Consider the following 19084-nt stretch of genomic DNA (forward strand, 5'->3'; position numbering starts at 1 on the left):
CTACAGAACTGATGGCAGACTTTAAATCTTGCCAGTTTCGTCCAAATATAAGACACCTACGATTTTCCTTATCAAGTTCCAGTAGTAAATGATAACAGTATTGCAGCCCTCTCAGAATACCACCTACAACAGATTCTGACTGCCTTTGACCGTGTATACATGAAACTTGGACTTACCATCAATTCTATCAACCATCACCAAAGGAGACAAATCAGAAAGATTCATCAATTCAACTTGGCAAAACAACACTGGAAAATATAGATCACTTTCTGTATCTTGGAAGTCACCTCTCTTCTAATGTCGACCTTAAGGACGAGATCCAACATTATCTTAACTATGCTGGAACAGCTTTTGGACGTCTCCGAGTAAGAGTCTTTTATGATCGTGACATTTGAACGAACACCAAAATGTTAGTCTGCAAAACAGAGGTGATCCCAATGCTTCTGTATGCATCGGAAACCTGGGCAACATAGCAACGACTTCTGAAGGCACTTGAAAAGTTCCATCAACACTGTCTTTGAAATATCTTAAATATCAGCTGGAAAGACAGAAGAACTAATGTCAGTGTGCTAAATGAAACAAAACAGCAAACATTGAAGCCTACATCATTAAGAACTGACTCCGATGGAGCAGTCATTTTGTTCGGAAGGAAGACGAACATCTGCTGAAATAAATCTTCTACCCCCACTTTAAAGAAGGCAAACGTAAAAGAGTGGACAACAGAAGAGATTCAAAGATATCTTAAAATTCAACATGAAGAAATGTATTATCAACATCAATATTTTGGAAGCCAATGGCCAGGACAGGAAACTCTGGCAAAGCATCAGCCGAGAAGGAACAGCTACTTTCAGAGCCAACAGATGTGCAGAACTAGAAGAAAAGAGAGGTAACAACAACCAAAACCCAATCTTCCATCTGGAACTACCTGTCCTGAATGCAGAAGATCTTTCAAAGTCATGATTGGACTATTTAAATAGATCCACAGGACAAAGTCCATCATCCTTGACCTCGAGGGACAGCCACAATGATGACAACATGATCCTACCATCAGTCACATCTTCCCCTCTCCTCCCCTCTCTCCCTTTTGCAGAGATTTCTTCCTCCATGACTCCCTCCTACTCATCCCTTCCCAATAATCGTCCCCCCTTGGCACCTACCTCTCTGACCGCATGAGGTGCTCCACTTGTGCTCACACCTCCTCGCTCACCAACTTTTGGGGCCCCAAACAGCTCTTCCAGGTGAAACAACCCTTCACTTGTGTGTCTGCAGGGGTCATCTACTGCATCCGGTGCTCCCATTGTGGTCTCCTCTACGTCGGAGAGACTGGACGCAGACTGGGAGATTGCTTGGTTGAGCACCTCGGCTCTATCTGTCGCAATAGTGTGGATCTCTCAGTAGCCACCCATTTCATTTCCCCACCCCTTTCTCATGCCAACATGACTGATCTCATGCACTGCCAATCTGAGACCACCTGAAAATTGGAGGAACAACACTTCACAGTCCACCTAGGGACCCTCCCCACCAATCACCTCCTGGCACTCATCACTCAACCCTCCCCACCAATCACCTCCTGGCACTCATCACTTAACCCTCCCCACCAATCACCTCCTGGCACTCATCACTCAACCCTCCCCACCAATCACCTCTTGGCACCTTCCCTTGTGTCTTCAGGAAGTGCCACAGTTGCTACCACACCTCCTCCCTCACCACAGTCTGGGGCCCCAAACAGGCCTTTCAAGTGAAGTTACTCTTCACTTGTGTTTCCACAGGAGTAACCTGCATATGGTGCTCCCTTCTCCCTTTGTGGCCTTCTCTACATCTGAGAGACTGAGTGTAGACTAGGAGAGTGCTTCGCTGAGCAGCTTCACTCTGTCCACACCAGTAACAGAGATCTCCCAGTGGCCAACCATTTCAGTTCTGCATCCCACTCCCATACTTGTATATCTGTCCTTGACCTTGTGTACTATCCCACCAAGACCACCCATAAATTGGAGGAAAAATACCTGATTTTTCCTTCTGGGCCCTCTCCAACCAGAATGCATTAACCGGATTCTCCAGTTTCTACTAACCTACCCTCCATTCTCCTACCCGTCTTCTTTCCCTCACCTCTCCACCCCCTTCCCTCTCTATTCACCTAGCCATCCCTCCTCCCCCTGCTTGTTGCCGTGTCCTCCTTCTCTTCACCACTTATTATCCTCTGCCTTTGTAACCATGCTACTCCTCCACCCCTCCCCCTGCCCCCAACTTGGATGCTCAGATGACTGGTGGCATTTTTGCATACCTTAATGAAGGGCTCAAGCCGAAACCTTGGTTATGTATCTTTATCTTTGCTCCTAGAACGCTTCCACCAGCGTTGTCTCCGCTCCATCTTCAAAATTCATTGGAGCGACTTCATCCCTAACATCGAAGTACTCGAGATGGCAGAGGCCGACAGCATCGAGTCCTCGCTGCTGAAGATCCAGCTGCGCTGGGTGGGTCACGTCTCCAGAATGGAGGACCATCGCCTTCCCAAGATCGTGTTATATGGCGAGCTCTCCACTGACCACCGTGACAGAGGTGCACCAAAGAAAAGGTACAAGGACTGCCTAAAGAAATCTCTTGGTGCCTGCCACATTGACCACCGCCAGTGGGCTGATATCGCCTCAAACCGTACATCTTGGCGCCTCACAGTTCGGCGGGCAGCAACCTCCTTTGAAGAAGACCGCAGAGCCCACCTCACTGACAAAAGACAAAGGAGGAAAAACCCAACACCCAACCCCAACCAACCAATTTTCCCCTGCAACCGCTGCAACCGTGTCTGCCTGTCCCGCATCGGACTTGTCAGCCACAATTGAGCCTGCAGCTGACGTGGACTTTTACCCCCTCCATAAATCTTCGTCCGCGAAGCCAAGCCAAAGAATAAAGGACACTGTTTGACCTGCTGAGTTTCTCCAGCATCATGTTTTTAATTCAACCACAGTGTCTGCAGACTTTAGTATTTTATTGCCCTCCCATTACCAGGCCCTGAGGGACTGAGACTGAGGAGAAGTCCCTCAAACAGGGGAGGGGGGAGTAATGACAAGGTGCTTCAGTGGTGACAATGATGTAACTAGAGACTGTATGAAACAATGTATGGATATGACACTAAGGATGTGAAAAGACTTTGAACAGTTTCATTTTTTGTGAATAAAGTTTATTTTGGGGGGGGGGGAGTTGATTGCTTTGCCGAATAAATTCACACAATGCTGGTGGAACCCATCAGGCAACCATCCTGGAGGGCAAAAGGTAAGTGAGGTTTTGGGCCGAAACCCTTAATCGGAAAATATCTATCGCCATCCATGATGCTGCCTGACCCTTAGACTTCTGTGGTTTCTTATTTTCTGCCATTGACAGCCTCTCTTGCCTCCCTCTGCTTGTAGGGTCATTACTTAATCTAAGTCCCTCTCCCATCAGCACCACTGGGAGCATCAGCCACTGGGAAGGGAATGAACTGTGCTCCATTGACCTGTCATTCCACAGAGAAGTGCCAGGGCAGCCTCAACGTGGGTACGGAGCTGTTCTTGAGTAAACCCATACTGGTTTAACTCAGATAATCCTGTGCTTTTACCAGCTAATCTTTTATCTTTTTTGAATTATATTACCCATTCAACGTTTTTAAAAACATCTTGGATTTTCTCTGATAAGAATCATTAGAGAGGTTGGATTGAGTCCCACATGGAAATGATCAAATGCTCTTTCTTTTCCAGAAATCTTGTGCGTTGCTAAGGGCTCAGACAATCTCACAGACTGCACTATCTACAACGAGTCTTCGCAGTGTGACGGTAAGAGAATCTCTGGTTTCCTTGCCAATGAAATCAATGCCAAAAATGTGCAGCGAAGTGCGATCATATCCAGTGCATCTCTGTCGATCTCCACCCCCCCCCCACTCCGTAGCATTTACCTCATCCCCGCCCCCGTGAGTTGATCTGATAGGTGGGGATAAACATGGAGCATGGAAGACTGGTCAATCCTGAAAGATTCTATTTGTGTTGGTTGGCAGGAGTCTCCTGGTGCTGAGCATGGAATTAACAGAAATGATAATTTCCCTGTACTCCTTTAATTTTGTCATCGTGATAGTGGACCTATGTGTGTTTCACTTGAAGAGTTATTGTGTTCCATACCTGGCAGAGTATGTTATGGCCATCTGATCTGACACCAGTTCAGATCCCTTTGCCAGGCTGTTGAGATCTGGAATCCAGCCCTTTAGACTTTCAGCTGTTATTGGTTCTAGTTTTGGTTTTCAGTTTTTGTTTCTGTTGCTATGATGTATTGTCTCTGGAAAATGTTATTTTTGGAAGTGTGTCAACAACATATTGATTTCTCTTTTTTTTTGTTCTATTGGTTTTAAGGCATGTCATTCCTCAGATGGTAGTCTCTTGGAGCTACAAGGGGATCATTGAGTTTTACTGACAATGCAATTCCACTGGCTTCTGTTCAAAGCTCTCTCTTGTTTCCAATATGTCACAATTTTCAGACACTAAAACTTGAAAATGAAGTAAGGTTGTGGCTTAATTTTATTTTCACCAATTGCACTGGTTAATTTAGGATCCAGTAGAAAATTAGAAACAATATTTAGTTAGTGAAGGAATTGCAAGATATTCTTGGTTCTTTTTCATGAAATATTATTGGGTAATGGGCTGGTGCGCTGTTTCCAAAGGAGAAGGGGTTAATCAGTTTCTGTGTGTAGCTGACAAGTGTTTAGATTCAAGATTCTTTTATTGCCATGCACTAAAACAGAAAAAAGTAACATTACATTTTTTTAGACTACTCTTGAAATTAGTGGCTTACTAAGACATTGTAGTGATTCAATGTATCCACTGCTCTCTTGGTCTATTTCCATGTTGGTGTAGCTTTTTCACATTTGATGTTTCAGATGAATTCTGGTGTTAATCTGCAATAATTATTATATTTTTGGAAGTTAGATTTACCATTAATTGTGACATAAAGCTCGCTGTCTCCTTCGGTGAGAGTGGTATTAAATGTTGGAACAGCATTCCATTCCATATTGATTGATTTTAATGCTTAACCTTCTCCCCAATGTGGAATTTTATTTTATCTTCAAAAATGAGTTTACTGGATATGCATGTCTCATTACAGCATCTTGTGACTTAATTACTCAATTTCAATCCATCTTGGCTGAGTTTCTTAACCTTTTTCCACAGTGCAGAAATGTCACTGGTCTTTTTAATGCTGTTTTGTTTATAGGTAAAGGATTGTGGTACTGTTATCTTACAAAATCCTATTTTTTTCTAAATAGACAGTGGGTGGTGCAGTAATTAACATTTTAGAGGGGGTGGGCAGTTGATCTTAAATAATTTGCCAGGAGGATCTGGCTCTGGAGATGCCATGATTGTTCTGTGAAAGTTAAGGCATATGAAGGGAATTCTAAAAAGATTAGATTTTTTTTTAAGATGGTTTAGTTTGCCTGATGTGGGTAATTGTTTGGAAGAGCAAGCAACTGACAAACTTAAAATCGTTTCAATTTTTAGAAAAAAATGTCACTGTAATCCCTGTAAATGTAACTATTGTCTCCTCAGTTCTACAGTTAACCTCTGTTCCCGTCACCAACATCACTTGCACTACGACTGTCTCCAATGCTACAGGTAAAACAAAATAACCACTGTATTGGATGGAACCAGCCCAATGGGTTTAAACACAATAGTTCGACAAGTTTTCATTTGGATTACACACAGAGCTTGAAAATGCTCGCGCCACAGACTCTAACAGTGTGTGGGGAGGCTGCATCCTTTCATTTCGAGAGGGGAATGTTCCTCTTCACTCCATTGTGGTGAAATGGGTTTGGAGTACTTTGCAAATTCCATCCGAGGTTCAGCAGATGCAAACATTCCTCACTAGACCTTGTGGGCGTTTCATACTGAACTGCCCCTTGTGCCTTGCCTTATCCAACTCTGCCAGCAACGGTCTCCTGAGATTGAGGATCGCTTCATTTCTCCTCTGACTTTTTGAGGTCAGCATGCAAACTCCCACCACATCCCCCCCACCCACACTATTGAGGGCTTGGAGGTACATGATGGGGTTAAGTGAGTGGGTTGTTCTCCTGCTGCTTACCCAGGGCTTTTTATGGACCTAATGAATGGACTGGAGGTTCTCATGAATTGTCTCCACTGGTTATGGGCCATACATTCTCAGAAGTTGGTAGGATGTTGCTTTTCATCATGGAGAATGCTCTTACAGAACATAGAACACAACAGCACAGTACTGGCCCTTTGGCCATTGATGTTGTGCCGACCTATATATTCCTTTTAAAAAAACCAAACCAAACCTTTCCTATCTCCTAACTTTGTCCAGCACCCCTGAACAGAAATAAGGTCCCAGTAAGGAAGGAACTCACGATCCCTGGTTTACAAGGACAATGCTCTAACCACTGAGCTCTCAGAGCCAGAGGACCTTTATTTATCAGCTGCCACATCCCAGCTATAAAATAACAATGCCACAGAAGTAGGTGGTACTTTCACTGAAATCTTAAATTGTGAAATCTTGAGGAGGGAGTTGGCTTGTATCTGTCAGTGCAAGAGGCCGATTGAATCTTACAGGGTCCTTTTGAGCTGGGTGCAGATGGATAGGTTTTCCTTGTGCAGAATGTGGTTAGAATTAGAGCCCACTTGAAAAGTAAAAGGCTCTAATGAGTGACATGGGTTTAAATGGCCAAAATTGACTTCTACCATGCTATAAATAAGATATTGATGTAAAACAGAAGGCTCCCATGGTTTCCTCAAGCGGTGAGTTATTGAAACGGTTCCTTAAAAGATTGGTGGAAAGAGAATATTTGAATATTTTAGGGTGGAGTGAAAGATTACTGGGACAGGCAAATGTCATGTTACTGTTACACTTGGATCAGCTATGTTCTTGTTAAATGATGGTGCAGTCTTCAGGAGCCGGAAAGTATCTGCCTTCTCATTTAGAACATAGAACACTACAGCACAGGCCCTTCAGCACTCGATGTTATGCTGATCCATATATTCCTTTAAAAAAAAGTACTAAATCTTCCCTACATCGTAACCCTCTGTTTTCCTTCTGTCCATGTGCCTGTCTAAGTGCCCCTAATGTTTCAGCCTCCACCACCATCCCTGGTAAGACATTCTAGGCACCCACAACTCTTTGTGTGAAAAAAAAACTTACCCTTGATGTCTCCTCTAAATTTTCTTCCCTTCACTTTGTACTTGTGTCCTCTGGTGTTTGCCATTTCTGTCCTGGGAAACGGGCATTGGCTGTCCACCCTATTTGACCTGACCCTATTCAAATTGAAGCTTCCTATTTTAAATAGATAACGTTGAACTGCCCCAGATTTAATGAGGATTTTTGAGCCTTGTTTAGCTCGTTTCCCAGTGTTGCGTTCCACAACCACTTGGCCATGCACGCAGTCCTGTGCAAAATTTGAAGCTGAAGCTGTGGCCGACACACTAGTTCCCTGTATTGTGAGTTGAGAGGCGTCTGTGCAATATGTAAACCGTTATTGAACCGGTGGTGGGGGGATTCTTAGAGGATCAGGATTATTCCACTGATTTTAATGTAAAGTAATGCACTTTTTTTCAAATCATTTACAAATGAGGTTTCCATAGTTTCTTGCTTGATGGTTTGCATTTATATAAAAACAAATGTGCACCATCTATAGAATGTATCTCCAGATGTGAAAACAGAAGGGATGTACAATTGTGGTATAATAATGAGATTATTGCTCTCTTTCTTCCCCTCCTTCCTTCAACTTCCAGCTGTCGTACCTACCACTAAGGAAATTTCCACCTTTGCTACAGGTATACTATAAATAACACTTGCTGTGTTTCCTTAACTTACGTAGCCACATCAGACCTAGCATTAGAACCTTTCTCAGTAGGATGGTTATTTTTTTCTATCTCTACTTCTAAATATTGACCTAATGTTTATTTTCCCTTGTGGAAACTTTTGTTGAATTAATGACCTTGCAATAATGTTGCCATAAAAATGCTGGAGACTCCTTATGTTTAAATCAGTAAAAATGGATTCTCAATTATGGAGTCATCTTTCAAGGCACCTGCTTGATTCTTGATTGTTTAAATGTATATTTTAAATGGTATTTGCTTTGAGTTTTACATATCAGCCATGGTTTAAAATAACCTCCAACTCAATGCAGAATATATTGTCATGCAACAATGCATTAAGATCCTCGTCTCTTCACTGATAGTTTTATTATTAAATGCTGGAAATGTTAGTTGCTCGGGCAGCATCTATGGGGAGAGAAAAATGATGTCTTTTGTCAGAACTAGAATGGAAGCTGGGAAATGTAACAGGTTCAAGGAGGCAGGGTAGATTGTGGCGGGAACAAGAAGGGGATGCAAGATCTGTGGAAACCAGCAATTTAAATGACAGTGTCTCTAGGCAAACCTGCGTGGAAGGAGATGTAAGTGAATGGAGCCATACAGCCGAAAACAGGTCCTTCAGCCCAACTCATCCATACTGACCTGGTTGGCATTCTGGGCTAGACCCATTTGGGCCGCATGGTTAACGTAGCATGACGGTGTTACAATGCCAGCGACAGGGACCGGGGTTCGAATCCTGCAGTGTCTGTAAGGAGTTTGTATGGTCTTCCATGTCTGCATGGGTTTTCCTCAGGGGCTTCGGTTTCCTCCCACTCTTCAAAACGTACCAGGGGTGTGGGTTAATTGGATGGCATGGGCTCATGGGCCAAAAGGGCCTGTTACAGTGCTGCATGTCTAAATTTTTAAAAATTGTTTGGTTCCTATATCCCTCTAAACACTCCATATACTGTACTTGTTTGAATGTCTATTAAATATGCAATTGTCGTTACTTCAACAGCTTCCTCCGGCAGCTCTTTCTTGATGAGGACCACCCTTTGAGAGGAAAAGGTCACCCTGCTGGTTCCTCTTGAATCTCTCCCCTCATTGGAAACCTTGATTTTTAGAAATATCCACCCTGAGTGGGGGGGTGGGGGGGGGGGGGGAGGGGATGAAATGACAGCATTCACTGTATCCCATACCCCTCATGAATTTATTTCATTCTATGAGGTCACCCCTCATCCTCCTGTGTTCCAGGGAATAAAGATCATATTACTCAAGCATCCTGGTGAATCTCTTCAGAACTGTTTCCAAAAGAATGACATCCTATAGCTGGGTGACCAAAACTGCAAGTGTGGTCTCATTGGTGAATTGTACCATGAGGTGCAGTGCACAAAAATTCTGGAGAAACTCTGCAGGTCATACAGCATCCATAGGGAGGAATAGGTAACCAATGTTTCAGGCCTGAAACCTATATCAGGAATCCGTTAAAAACTGGTATGTGGCACAGTGGGGACACCGATAAATTTTATCTATCCAAGGTACAATAGAGCTAAAATCATCAAAATGTCACAACCTTGCTGTTTCCCATCGTGAATGTTTTAAAAACAAGAAGACAGTAAACTCGGAGCTGTGACATTATGAAATGTATCCCTCTCAATGTGCAGCTTTAAATTGGATAACCTCATTATTTATTTACTGTGGTAAATGAAGACCCTTTTAATTATTAAGGAAGCATTCCAAGATTTTGTGTCACACTTGATTCCGTGTGAAATTAAAATGGCTGGGCTTAGCCAGAACACAATAATTTTCATCACTGTTTGCGATGAGCTTGCATGCACTGTTGCAGAGCGTGAACCATTCAAGCCCAGAGAAGCCTTCAACTTGGTTAACTTTAAGTCGAAGGTAGTTGTGAATTAATGTAGAGCACAAATGGGTCCCTGTTTACGTTGTTGGTTGCTGTTTGCCATTGAATGGTTGTGAGTATTGCTGGCAAAGGCTACCTTAAGCCGCGAGTCCAGTTGAGGGCAGTTTGGAATCTCGTTGTCCAGTCCGGGTAAAAACAGTTGAGTTCTTTCCACAGGGGACATGAGTGAGTTGCATGTATTTTTCTGATTTTATTGTGGCTGTCTCCATTGGTTGTTGCTGCTACAGGTGTTATTTAATTGGACAGCTGCAGCAAAGAGAATTTTAGCACGGGCCTTCTCAAAACTGGTTACGACGACATAATCTGGAGCATAAGATAGTTTTAGCATCTGCAACTTGTTTACTGCACCCACTTCCCCATTCGACACCCCCCACCACTCCAATGTGAATTGCAATTTTTTTCACAAAAATAGACTTTATTCACAATAAATTACTTACAACAGGTAAACTATTCAAAGTCTCTTCCCACCCCTAGTTTCATATCCATACATTTCCGTCACTGTACATTGTTACATTCATTTCTATTTAAACTATTAACACCACTGTGGTACCTTGTTGTTACTCCCCACTCTGTTGTTTGAGGGGCTTCCTGTCGGTCTCAGCCCCTTAATGCCTGGTAATGGGAGGATTCCAGACTATGGTCCTCCCCCACAGAGCCCTCACATTGGCTGCACCAAGCCTCAGTGCGTCCCTCAGCACGTACTGCTGCAGCCTGGAATGTGCCAGTCGGCAGCATTTCCGCACCGACATTTCCGTGTGTTGAAAGACCCAATGGGTTTTGTGCAGACCAAAGTGCATCTTCTACCAAGTTGAGAGGTAGTGTGAACTACAAGAGCAACAGTTTCTGTTTAATTTTGTCGCTCCGGAAAATTCCTTCTCTCGGGAAAATTCCTTCTGTGAGTCAGGATGATATTCGTCCCTGGGTGATACTTTTTTTAAACACTGTGGCGACTTGACTTGACTTGCTGGTTGAAGGCACATGGTGAGAGAAGTGACCCCTCCAGGCTCGAGATTCCCCTTGCCTATTCCATTCCTTTCCCCATTGGACCCTAGTCACAACCACATCAGATGTGATCCAGCCCTCAACGAACAGTGAGCCATAATGTCTAGTACATCCCCCATGAACTTGTGGCCCACCACTGTGGTGAACTAGAACATCTAGGTAAGGTAGGTATGAAACTTTATTATCAGACTGTAAAATATAGGAGCAGAAGGCGGCCACTCAGCCCATCAAGTTTTCCCTGCCATTCCGTAATCATTCTCCCACTCACCCCCACTCCCTTGCCTTCTCCCCATAACCTTTGATACCCTGACTATTCAGATACCTATCGATCTCTGCCTTAAATACACCCTACAACCTTTTCTCCACAGTTCACTTCTTTCTGGCTAAAGAAATCCCTCATCATTTTAAATGGGCATCCTTTGATCCAGAAGTTGTACCCTCTTAACCTACCATGGGGAACAACTTTGCCACAGTGACTCTGTCCAGGTCTTTCAACATTGAGAATACTTCTGTGAGGTGACTCCCTCATTCTTCTGAACTTCAAGCAATGCAGTCCAAGAGCTGTCATATGTTCCTCATAGGATATTCTCTTCATTCCCGGAATCGTTCTTGGGATTATGACATTCAAAACTTTGTTCTAAATAGCAGGCATGTTAATCTGAATTTTATTTTTTATTGTTTCACCCTTTCCTGCTTAACTCAAGATCAGCTCCTAAAGCTGGATTCTCTTGCATCGGCTTGGATTCTCTCTTTCCAGCTGAGACCAGGAGTTGCAGTGTAGCTTGGACAGCCACTCCTGGCGTTCTTGTCCAGGAGAGTGTTGCTGCCATTTAACAGGTCTTTCTGGTACAACTGAGAGCCCACAAAGTTTTAACAAAGTGTGGCAATGTGAATTTAGGTAAAGTACCTGGAACCAATTTTTTCAAATAGAGATCTCGGAATCAGAATTTATTGTCATGAACATGTCTCAAAATTTGTTGTTTTGTGGTAACCTTATTGCTATGAATTATATTTTAAAAATTAGTGCAAAAAAGAAGAGAAAGTGAACTAGTGTCTGTGGTTCATTGTCCGTTCAGAAATCTGATAGCAGAGGGGAAGAAGCTGTTTTTGTGCCACTGGGTGTTTGTCTTCAGGCTCCTGTTCCTCCTTCCTGATGGTAGTAGTGGAAAAAGAGGGCATGATCTTGGGAGTGGTGGCCCTTGAGGATAGAGGCTGCTTTCTTGAGACACTATCCTTTATAGATGTCCTCGATAGAGTGAAGACTGAGGCTCATGATGGCACTGGCCAAGTTCACAACCCTCTGTAGTTGTGGTAAACCATTGTAATGCCATGATTGGCTGCTGTCAGCTGCACATGTCTCCTGAGACCGATCCTACCCATAGCCCTTTGCATACTCCCCCTTTCTCTTTGTTTCAATCAGTCAATAAGGTTGATGGTTGTTCCAGTCTTTAGTTAATAAAAGCCTGATAGTTTCACAACTCCAGCCTTTTGTGATTATTGATGATACATCAAGGGTATTTTCCTATCCTGGGCATTGGCACTTGCACACTAGAAAGTGATGCAACCTGTTAGAATGCTCTCCATGGTACATCTTAAATATAATCTTAGAATTTTCATCATTATAATGAGCTCCATTGCAGGCCCGAGCAGTAACATTTCCTTTGGGCAGCCTTCCAGACAATGTTGATTTCTGCAGCTATGAGTAAACTCCTTGCTCTAGTCTGTAACAGCTGTAATCTTGTGTAATCTGTAATCTTCTGTGCTTTTCTGTTTTCTCCTTTGGAAATTAGGTTGAGATATAAACCAACATGAGGGGGAACTTCTTCACAAAGAGAGTGGTGGGAGTGTAGAACAAGCTGCCAGTTAAGGTGGTGGTGAATGCAGACTCAATTTTGGCATTTAAGAAAAATTTGGGCAGGTACATGGATGGGAGGAGTATGGAGGGCTATGGACTAGGTGGGATGAGGTAGAATTATAGTTCAGCATGGACTAGAAGGGCAGAAGGACCTGTTTTCTGTGGTGTAATTTTCTACTGTTCTGAGTGGAGGATGTGCCATCATGACCTGCAGGGTACGTCTCTCTCTCTTTCTGCATTTTGCAGCTTCTATATTCTTTCCTCTGTTATTAACTGCTCTCACTCACTCAGTCAACAGTCAATGAGCTGCAGGAAGAACTCAGCAGATCAGGCACCATCCATGGGTAGAAATGGACAGTCAATTTTTTGGGTCAGGACCTTTTATCTGCTGCTAAACACAACAAAATCCCAGAGTCGGCAGACCAGATCACCTGTTAAGTGCGACCAGATCACCTGCTCAGTGTGAGGCCAGTTCAGGAGAGAATGGAGTGCTGAGGGATCGTTAGATTTTGTTCACATGCTAAACTAGTGACAAAATGGTGTCGAAATTTTGCCCTCCCTGCTGTTTACGATGTAATTTCCTTTTAGGGAAGATGGGGTGGCACGGTTATCATAACATTAGCACAATGCTGTCACAGCGCCAGCGATCAGGTCCGGGGTTCAAATCAGGTGCTGCCCATAAAGGGTCTGTACGTTCTCCCTGTGTCTGTGTGGGTTTACTCCCACTGTTTGAAAACGAATCAGGGGTTGTAGGATAATTGGGTGTAATAGGGCAGCATGGGCTCATGGGCCGATAGGGGATTCATTGTAGTATTTGCAAAGTTTAACAATTCTCCCCAATCATGGTTAATATTTTCCTGCTGACTATCCTGGCCAGGAATATGTTAACTGGTGATTATAGTATAATTGGAAAGAGCCTGTTGTGCACAGCCTGCAGAAGTGATTCCATTACAGTAGTGGCCAGTAACCATTTCTTTGGCTGCAAATTCACAACCATTCCCTAACGCAGCTGCAGTCTCTCGAGAAATGCAATATTTCCATATATTATCACAGCCACGGCCAGATGCCATGTTACAGATTTTAGGAAGTTTTTAAATTTAAAATTAGATTTAGACATACAGCATTTAGCAGGCCCCTTTCAGCCCATAAGCCTGTGTCACCAAATTACACCCAATTAACCTATAACCCCAGTACATTTTTGAATTAGGATTTGACACCAACAGGGTTGTTGGTGCTGTAACAGTATTGCACTAAACACACTGCCCTTTCTGTATTCTTAATGTTAGTTCCAGTTTACTGATCCTTGGAATACATATAGTTTTTTTTCTGACAGGAATCAAGTCCATTAAAGAAAAAACTTACAATGGTGTATTTTATTTCCCTGGGACATTCCAAAATAAGCACATGACATGCACTTGTGTTTATGCAGACTCTTTTAACCATGGCTAGTTTTGTAGGCAAACGATCAGACCATGTGGAATTTTTTTATTGATTGTTCATTATTTCTTTCTTGCAGAGCCCGCAACCACAACGGAGATTCCAACGACAGCTCCTGTGTATTCGCCCTCCAGTTTTGACCCTGCTAGTTTCATTGGCGGAATGGTGTTGGTTCTAGGGGCTGAGGCAGCATTGTTCTTCGCAATCAAATTCTTCAAAGCTCGAGATGCAACCTACCAAACTCTGTAAGAATCAACCCTGTGTGGCATGCTCTGGGCTATCCTCAAACCTTGCCTTTCATCCACACTTCCTTCTGCTTGCTTACCTTGTCTCACAGATATTGCTTTGCTTTGTAATGTGGCTTGTTCATTCAGAATCAAGTTTATTGTCATGAACTTGTGTGGGAAGGGAAAAGTTTTGTGGGCTCATTGAGTGGCAGGTCTGGACAAAGGCTGAATGCAGAAATAATCTTTATTAAAACACATGTAAGGGGATCACAACAGCGATAACATACACAAGTATTCTGAATTACACAACACAATCATATCGAACTTAATGCTGCCGATACCAGCAACTGTTTATACAGACATCACAACCAAAGACTACAATACACTAACCACTGTTCCTTATTTAATGTGGGCAGAGCTCAGATCCTATCTACAACTACAGCAGTATACAACGGTCCTGATCCCTACGTAGAGCACATCTTAGCAGCAACTCCTCCAGCATTGTCCACAGCAGGGTTCATATCAGAACAAAAGAGAAAGAGCTATTGCACAGAACAAAAGAGAAAGAGCTATTGCACATGCTGGACTCTATAGTACAGTAAGCCGGAGGGTCTGGCCCAGGTATTGGTTAGTGCAAAACCATTACAGCGCCAGCAATCGGGACAAGACCAGGGGACAAATCCTATGCTGTCTGTATGAAGTTTGTACATTCTCCCCTTGTCTGAGTAGGTTTTCCCCAGGGGCTCTGGTTTCCTCCCACCATTCAAAACACACCGGGGGTGTAGGTTAATTGGGTATAAAATGGGCGACACAGACTTGTGGGCCAAAATGGTATGTTACCAGTCTAAATTTAAATATAGAATCGGAAGTAGGCCATTGGGCCTGTTGAGTCCATTCTGCCATTGCATCATGAGCTGATCAATTCTCCCACTCAGCCCCACTCCCCTACCCTCTCCCCATAACCTTTGATACCCTGATTATTCAGATAGCTATCAATCTCTGCTAACAAATGCACCCATTAACCTGGCCTCCACAGCCACTTCTGGAAGCAAATTCCAGAGGTTCACCACTCTCTGACTAAAGAAATTCTCTTTTAAATGGGCACACTTTGATCCTGAATTTGTACCCTCTTGTCCTAGACTTACCCACCATGGGAAACATCTTTGCGACATCTACTCTGTGCAGGCCATTCAACATTCAAAATGCCTCTTTGTAGTTTCCCCCCTCATTCTTCCAAACTTCAAGGAGTACAGTCCAAGAGCAGTCAAACATTACTCATATGCTAATCCCTTCTTTCCAGGAATCATTCTTGTAAATCTTCTCTGAACCCTCTTCAACGCCAGCACAAGGAGCCCAAAACTGAACCCCATACTCCAAGGGAGCCCTCTCCAGTACCTTATAAAGCCTCAACATCACATTCTTGCTCTTGTATCTAGATATGAATGCCATTGATGCATTTGCCTTCTTTACCTCTGACTCAACCAAAAAGTTAACCTTTGGGTATCCTGCATGAGGACTCCCAAGTCCGTTTGCACCTCCGAATTTTGAATTTTTTACCCCAACCAAATAATAGTCTGCTCTTTTATTCCCTGAAGTGCATGACCATACAAATTCTAACATTGTAGTTCATTTGCCGCTTCTCTGCCCTTTCCCATACCTAAATCTCACTGCAACCTCTCCGTTTCCTCCTCACTACCTGCCTGTCCACCTAGTTTTGTATCATCTGCAAGTTTAGCTACAATCCAAATCATTAACATTCAATGTAAAAAGAAGCAGCTCAATACCGTCCCCTGTGGAACACCACTAGTAACTGGTAGCCAACAAGAATAGGATCCCTTTATTCCCCTCTCTATTTTCTGCTGATCAGCTAATGCTCTATGCAGATAGTCTTTCTTTTAAGTCCATGGGCTCTCATTTGTGAAGCAGCTTCATGTGTGGCACTTTGTCAAATGCCTTTCTAAAAGGCCAAATGTACAATATCCTCTCCATTTCCTTTGACAAGCCTGCTTGTGGTTTCCTTAAATAAAAATGCAGTAGGTTTGTCAGGCAAAATTTTCCCTTGAGGAAACCATGCTGGCTTTGGCCTACCTTGTCTAGGTATTCTGCAACCTCATCCTTGACAATCGACTCCCCAACCACTGATATTGGTCTAACAGTCTATAATTTCCTTTCTGCTGCCTCCCTCCCATTTTAATTCCATTATGCTCTTCAGATCCTGCCCCTCAGCAACACACTTGGCAAATCCTAGTAACCTGCCCACCTTTGGGATGTAGGAAGAGACTGAGGGTGGAGGGGAGAGCCCACACAGTTATGGAGATGAGGCCAGCTCCATGCAGACAGCATTGGCTTTGGAGCTCTGCTGCCAGGCGTGTGGGGTGACCAATGGGCTAGGAACCCTGAAGCCAATGGATAAGGTGACAAGGAAACATTTGTCAACTTTAAACAGATGTTCGAAGATGTCAACAACCTCATTATTTTTTCTCGTAGGGAGGTCTTTAGTGGCAGTGTTCAAACAGGAACAAACTCTTCTTACAATGCCCCTGTGCCTTTTAACAATAAAATGAATCTGACCACAAATCCTTGTCCCATGCATCAGTGCCTAGCTGCATTTGGTTCGTGTGTTCAGTTCCTGCTTCAGTTCAAATGTAGCTCTAACAAAATGTTGGCTCTGGGCACTGACTTTTGATTGGCTGGAAATTGACAAGAAATGGGCATCAGTGCGCCTGCACACCTCCAAGTTATGTTTACCACTTTTCATTGATGTCTCTATGCCTTTGAGGGTTAACAGGAATTTCATAATTCATCCAAGTATTTGTTTTGTATTTGGGCAACAGAAGATGGTTGATAGTAAAGAGCTTTGGTAGAATGTGGATGTTAAATTTAGACATACAGCCCAGTAACAGGCCCTTCTGGCCCATGAGTCCGTGCGGCCCAATACACCAATTAATTCACAACCCCCGTACGTTTTTGAATGGTAGGAGGAAACGGGAGCACCTGGAGGAAACCCACGCAGACACGGGGAGAACGTACAAACTCCTTACAGATAATGCCGGATTTGAACTTGGATCGCCGGCGCTATAACAGCATGGTGCCAACAGTGCTGTCCAGCGGGGAGCAGAGAGTGAGAACCCTCGACACTCCCCAAAGTCTTTCCAGCACTCTCTCTTGCTGCAGCCAGCACACTGTCGTGCACTGTGGATGAAAGAGGGGGGGTCTTGTATTATTGTCACATTTCCATAACTTGGCCAATGAGTCTGAGCACCTTTGCCTGCAGTTCCCATGAGGAGTTAGTAATTCAGCAGGTCACAGCTGCCTCTTACTTGAAATCCTCACCGGATCTGATCATTGCTCCTCACCCAATGAGATGAATAACAGAATCATTAAACACTAAAACGATCCCTCATTCATTCCAAAGTTCTACTGGGAAAAGTATTTGTTTTTTTTGGTTGCTATTTCCAGTCCTTAATGTCTGTATGGTATTTGTCAAACTTATTATTACAAATTTGAGGAGATGGGAGTGTGAATTAATTATTCTGGAATTGCACCTTCTGCAATTTAAGTCTCAATGATATTGAAGCAAAATTTATATTTATCTGATTTGCAGGTTTGTAATAATAAGGAACTGCTGTAGTTCACACTGCTTTGCAATGCCTTGTGTGCTTATTGTATCTTTTTGTTCCATTTTAACCCTTTACATGCTGCAAGTAGTGAGGAGACGCAGTAGATTATGTAAGAAGTGGTTGCAACATCGCCCTCCTATAAATGAACTAATCTGCTTTGTAGATGAACAGCAAGATTCACTTCTGCTTGTTTGTAATGTATTTGAGTGCAGATTTGTTTGGTGTGCACTTGTTTAAATTCTGCTTGCAATGATGCACTGTCTAACTTCAGGGGTTTGTATGGGAGAATGAATATTGGGGTGCAAGGTGTTTTTGAAACTCTAATGTTTAAAGATTATCACACCATACGCCTTTAACGGTCAGTGATACCGGATCACTGATTCAATCACAAATTAACCTTTGTTAACCACTTTTACCTAATGAAAGCCTTAGTCCTTTGTTAAAAATATTTAAGCCTTAAGCAAATAGCATCTTGAGATGGTCATTGTGTTAATTATGGTCTGCAAACCACAGTACTAAACTGTGAACATGTGGAAAAACTTGTAACAGTGCCTAGTTCTAGAAGTGATGAGTGTGCGTGTTTTTCTTTAATCCGTCAGAGGACGGTAGATTTCTTCGTTTCTGGTCTCCAGGCTGTGCTTCAGATGCAGTTGTAGATTCTGATGCAGCGTTGGGAATTCTACCTCCTTCTCTCCCTGGACCCACACTGATCTCCATCCTACAACACATACATCACATCACATGTTGCCAGCTCAGAGCATGCCTAAGCATTACATCTTTGCCTTTGACCAGATTATCTGTAGGTCATCTGTTGACACTTTTTGGGAGACTTGACTGTATTTAAAGAGGCAGCATTATTACAGAGCTGTTCTCTTGATTGGAATGTCCAACATCCTGAGTTTCTGCTGAGCTGATCATTACCACTGACAGATTTTGCATGGATTCATGGATACAGCCAGAACATTGTTTGTATTAGAACAGAACAGAACAGGAACACACCTTTTGGCTCACAATGTCTGTGCTGAACATAATGCCCAAATTAAACTAAAACTCTGCACCTTGCACATGCTCCCTGTCCCTCTATTTCCTGCAAATTCAACTGTCTGTCCAGAAGCCTCTTAACCACTATTGATCTATCTCTAGAATTGGATCAATTGGAATTCCTAATCGATTTTCCCTTTGCTTAAATATCCACAGAATAGCAATTT

At 43.2% G+C, this 19084-nt stretch overlaps 1 protein-coding gene and 1 long non-coding RNA gene across 8 annotated transcripts in view; one reads left to right on the forward strand and one right to left on the reverse strand.

The window, feature by feature from the left end:
• Positions 1-19084, reverse strand: part of LOC138741291 (uncharacterized) — a 181403-nt gene that overhangs the window by 93616 nt on the left and 68703 nt on the right. The window lies entirely within an intron of this gene.
• The window catches only part of cd164l2 (CD164 sialomucin-like 2), a 54755-nt gene that overhangs the window by 29540 nt on the left and 6131 nt on the right, over positions 1-19084 (forward strand). The window contains exons 3-7 of one of the 7 annotated variants that reach the window (XM_069895116.1): positions 3726-3800; positions 5556-5621; positions 7749-7790; positions 14109-14274; positions 17962-17985. In XM_069895116.1, coding sequence (XP_069751217.1) covers positions 3726-3800; positions 5556-5621; positions 7749-7790; positions 14109-14274; positions 17962-17980 — 368 coding nt within the window. In that variant the 3' untranslated portion in view covers positions 17981-17985. Of the gene's footprint in view, positions 1-3725; positions 3801-5555; positions 5622-7748; positions 7791-14108; positions 14275-17961; positions 18441-19084 lie in introns of those variants that run through there. The other 6 variants (XM_069895118.1, XM_069895115.1, XM_069895117.1 and 3 more) reach the window with 6 other exon arrangements.

This window comes from Narcine bancroftii, chromosome 8 (genome assembly GCF_036971445.1).
Source record: "Narcine bancroftii isolate sNarBan1 chromosome 8, sNarBan1.hap1, whole genome shotgun sequence".
In the NCBI taxonomy this organism is placed as follows: domain Eukaryota; kingdom Metazoa; phylum Chordata; class Chondrichthyes; order Torpediniformes; family Narcinidae; genus Narcine; species Narcine bancroftii.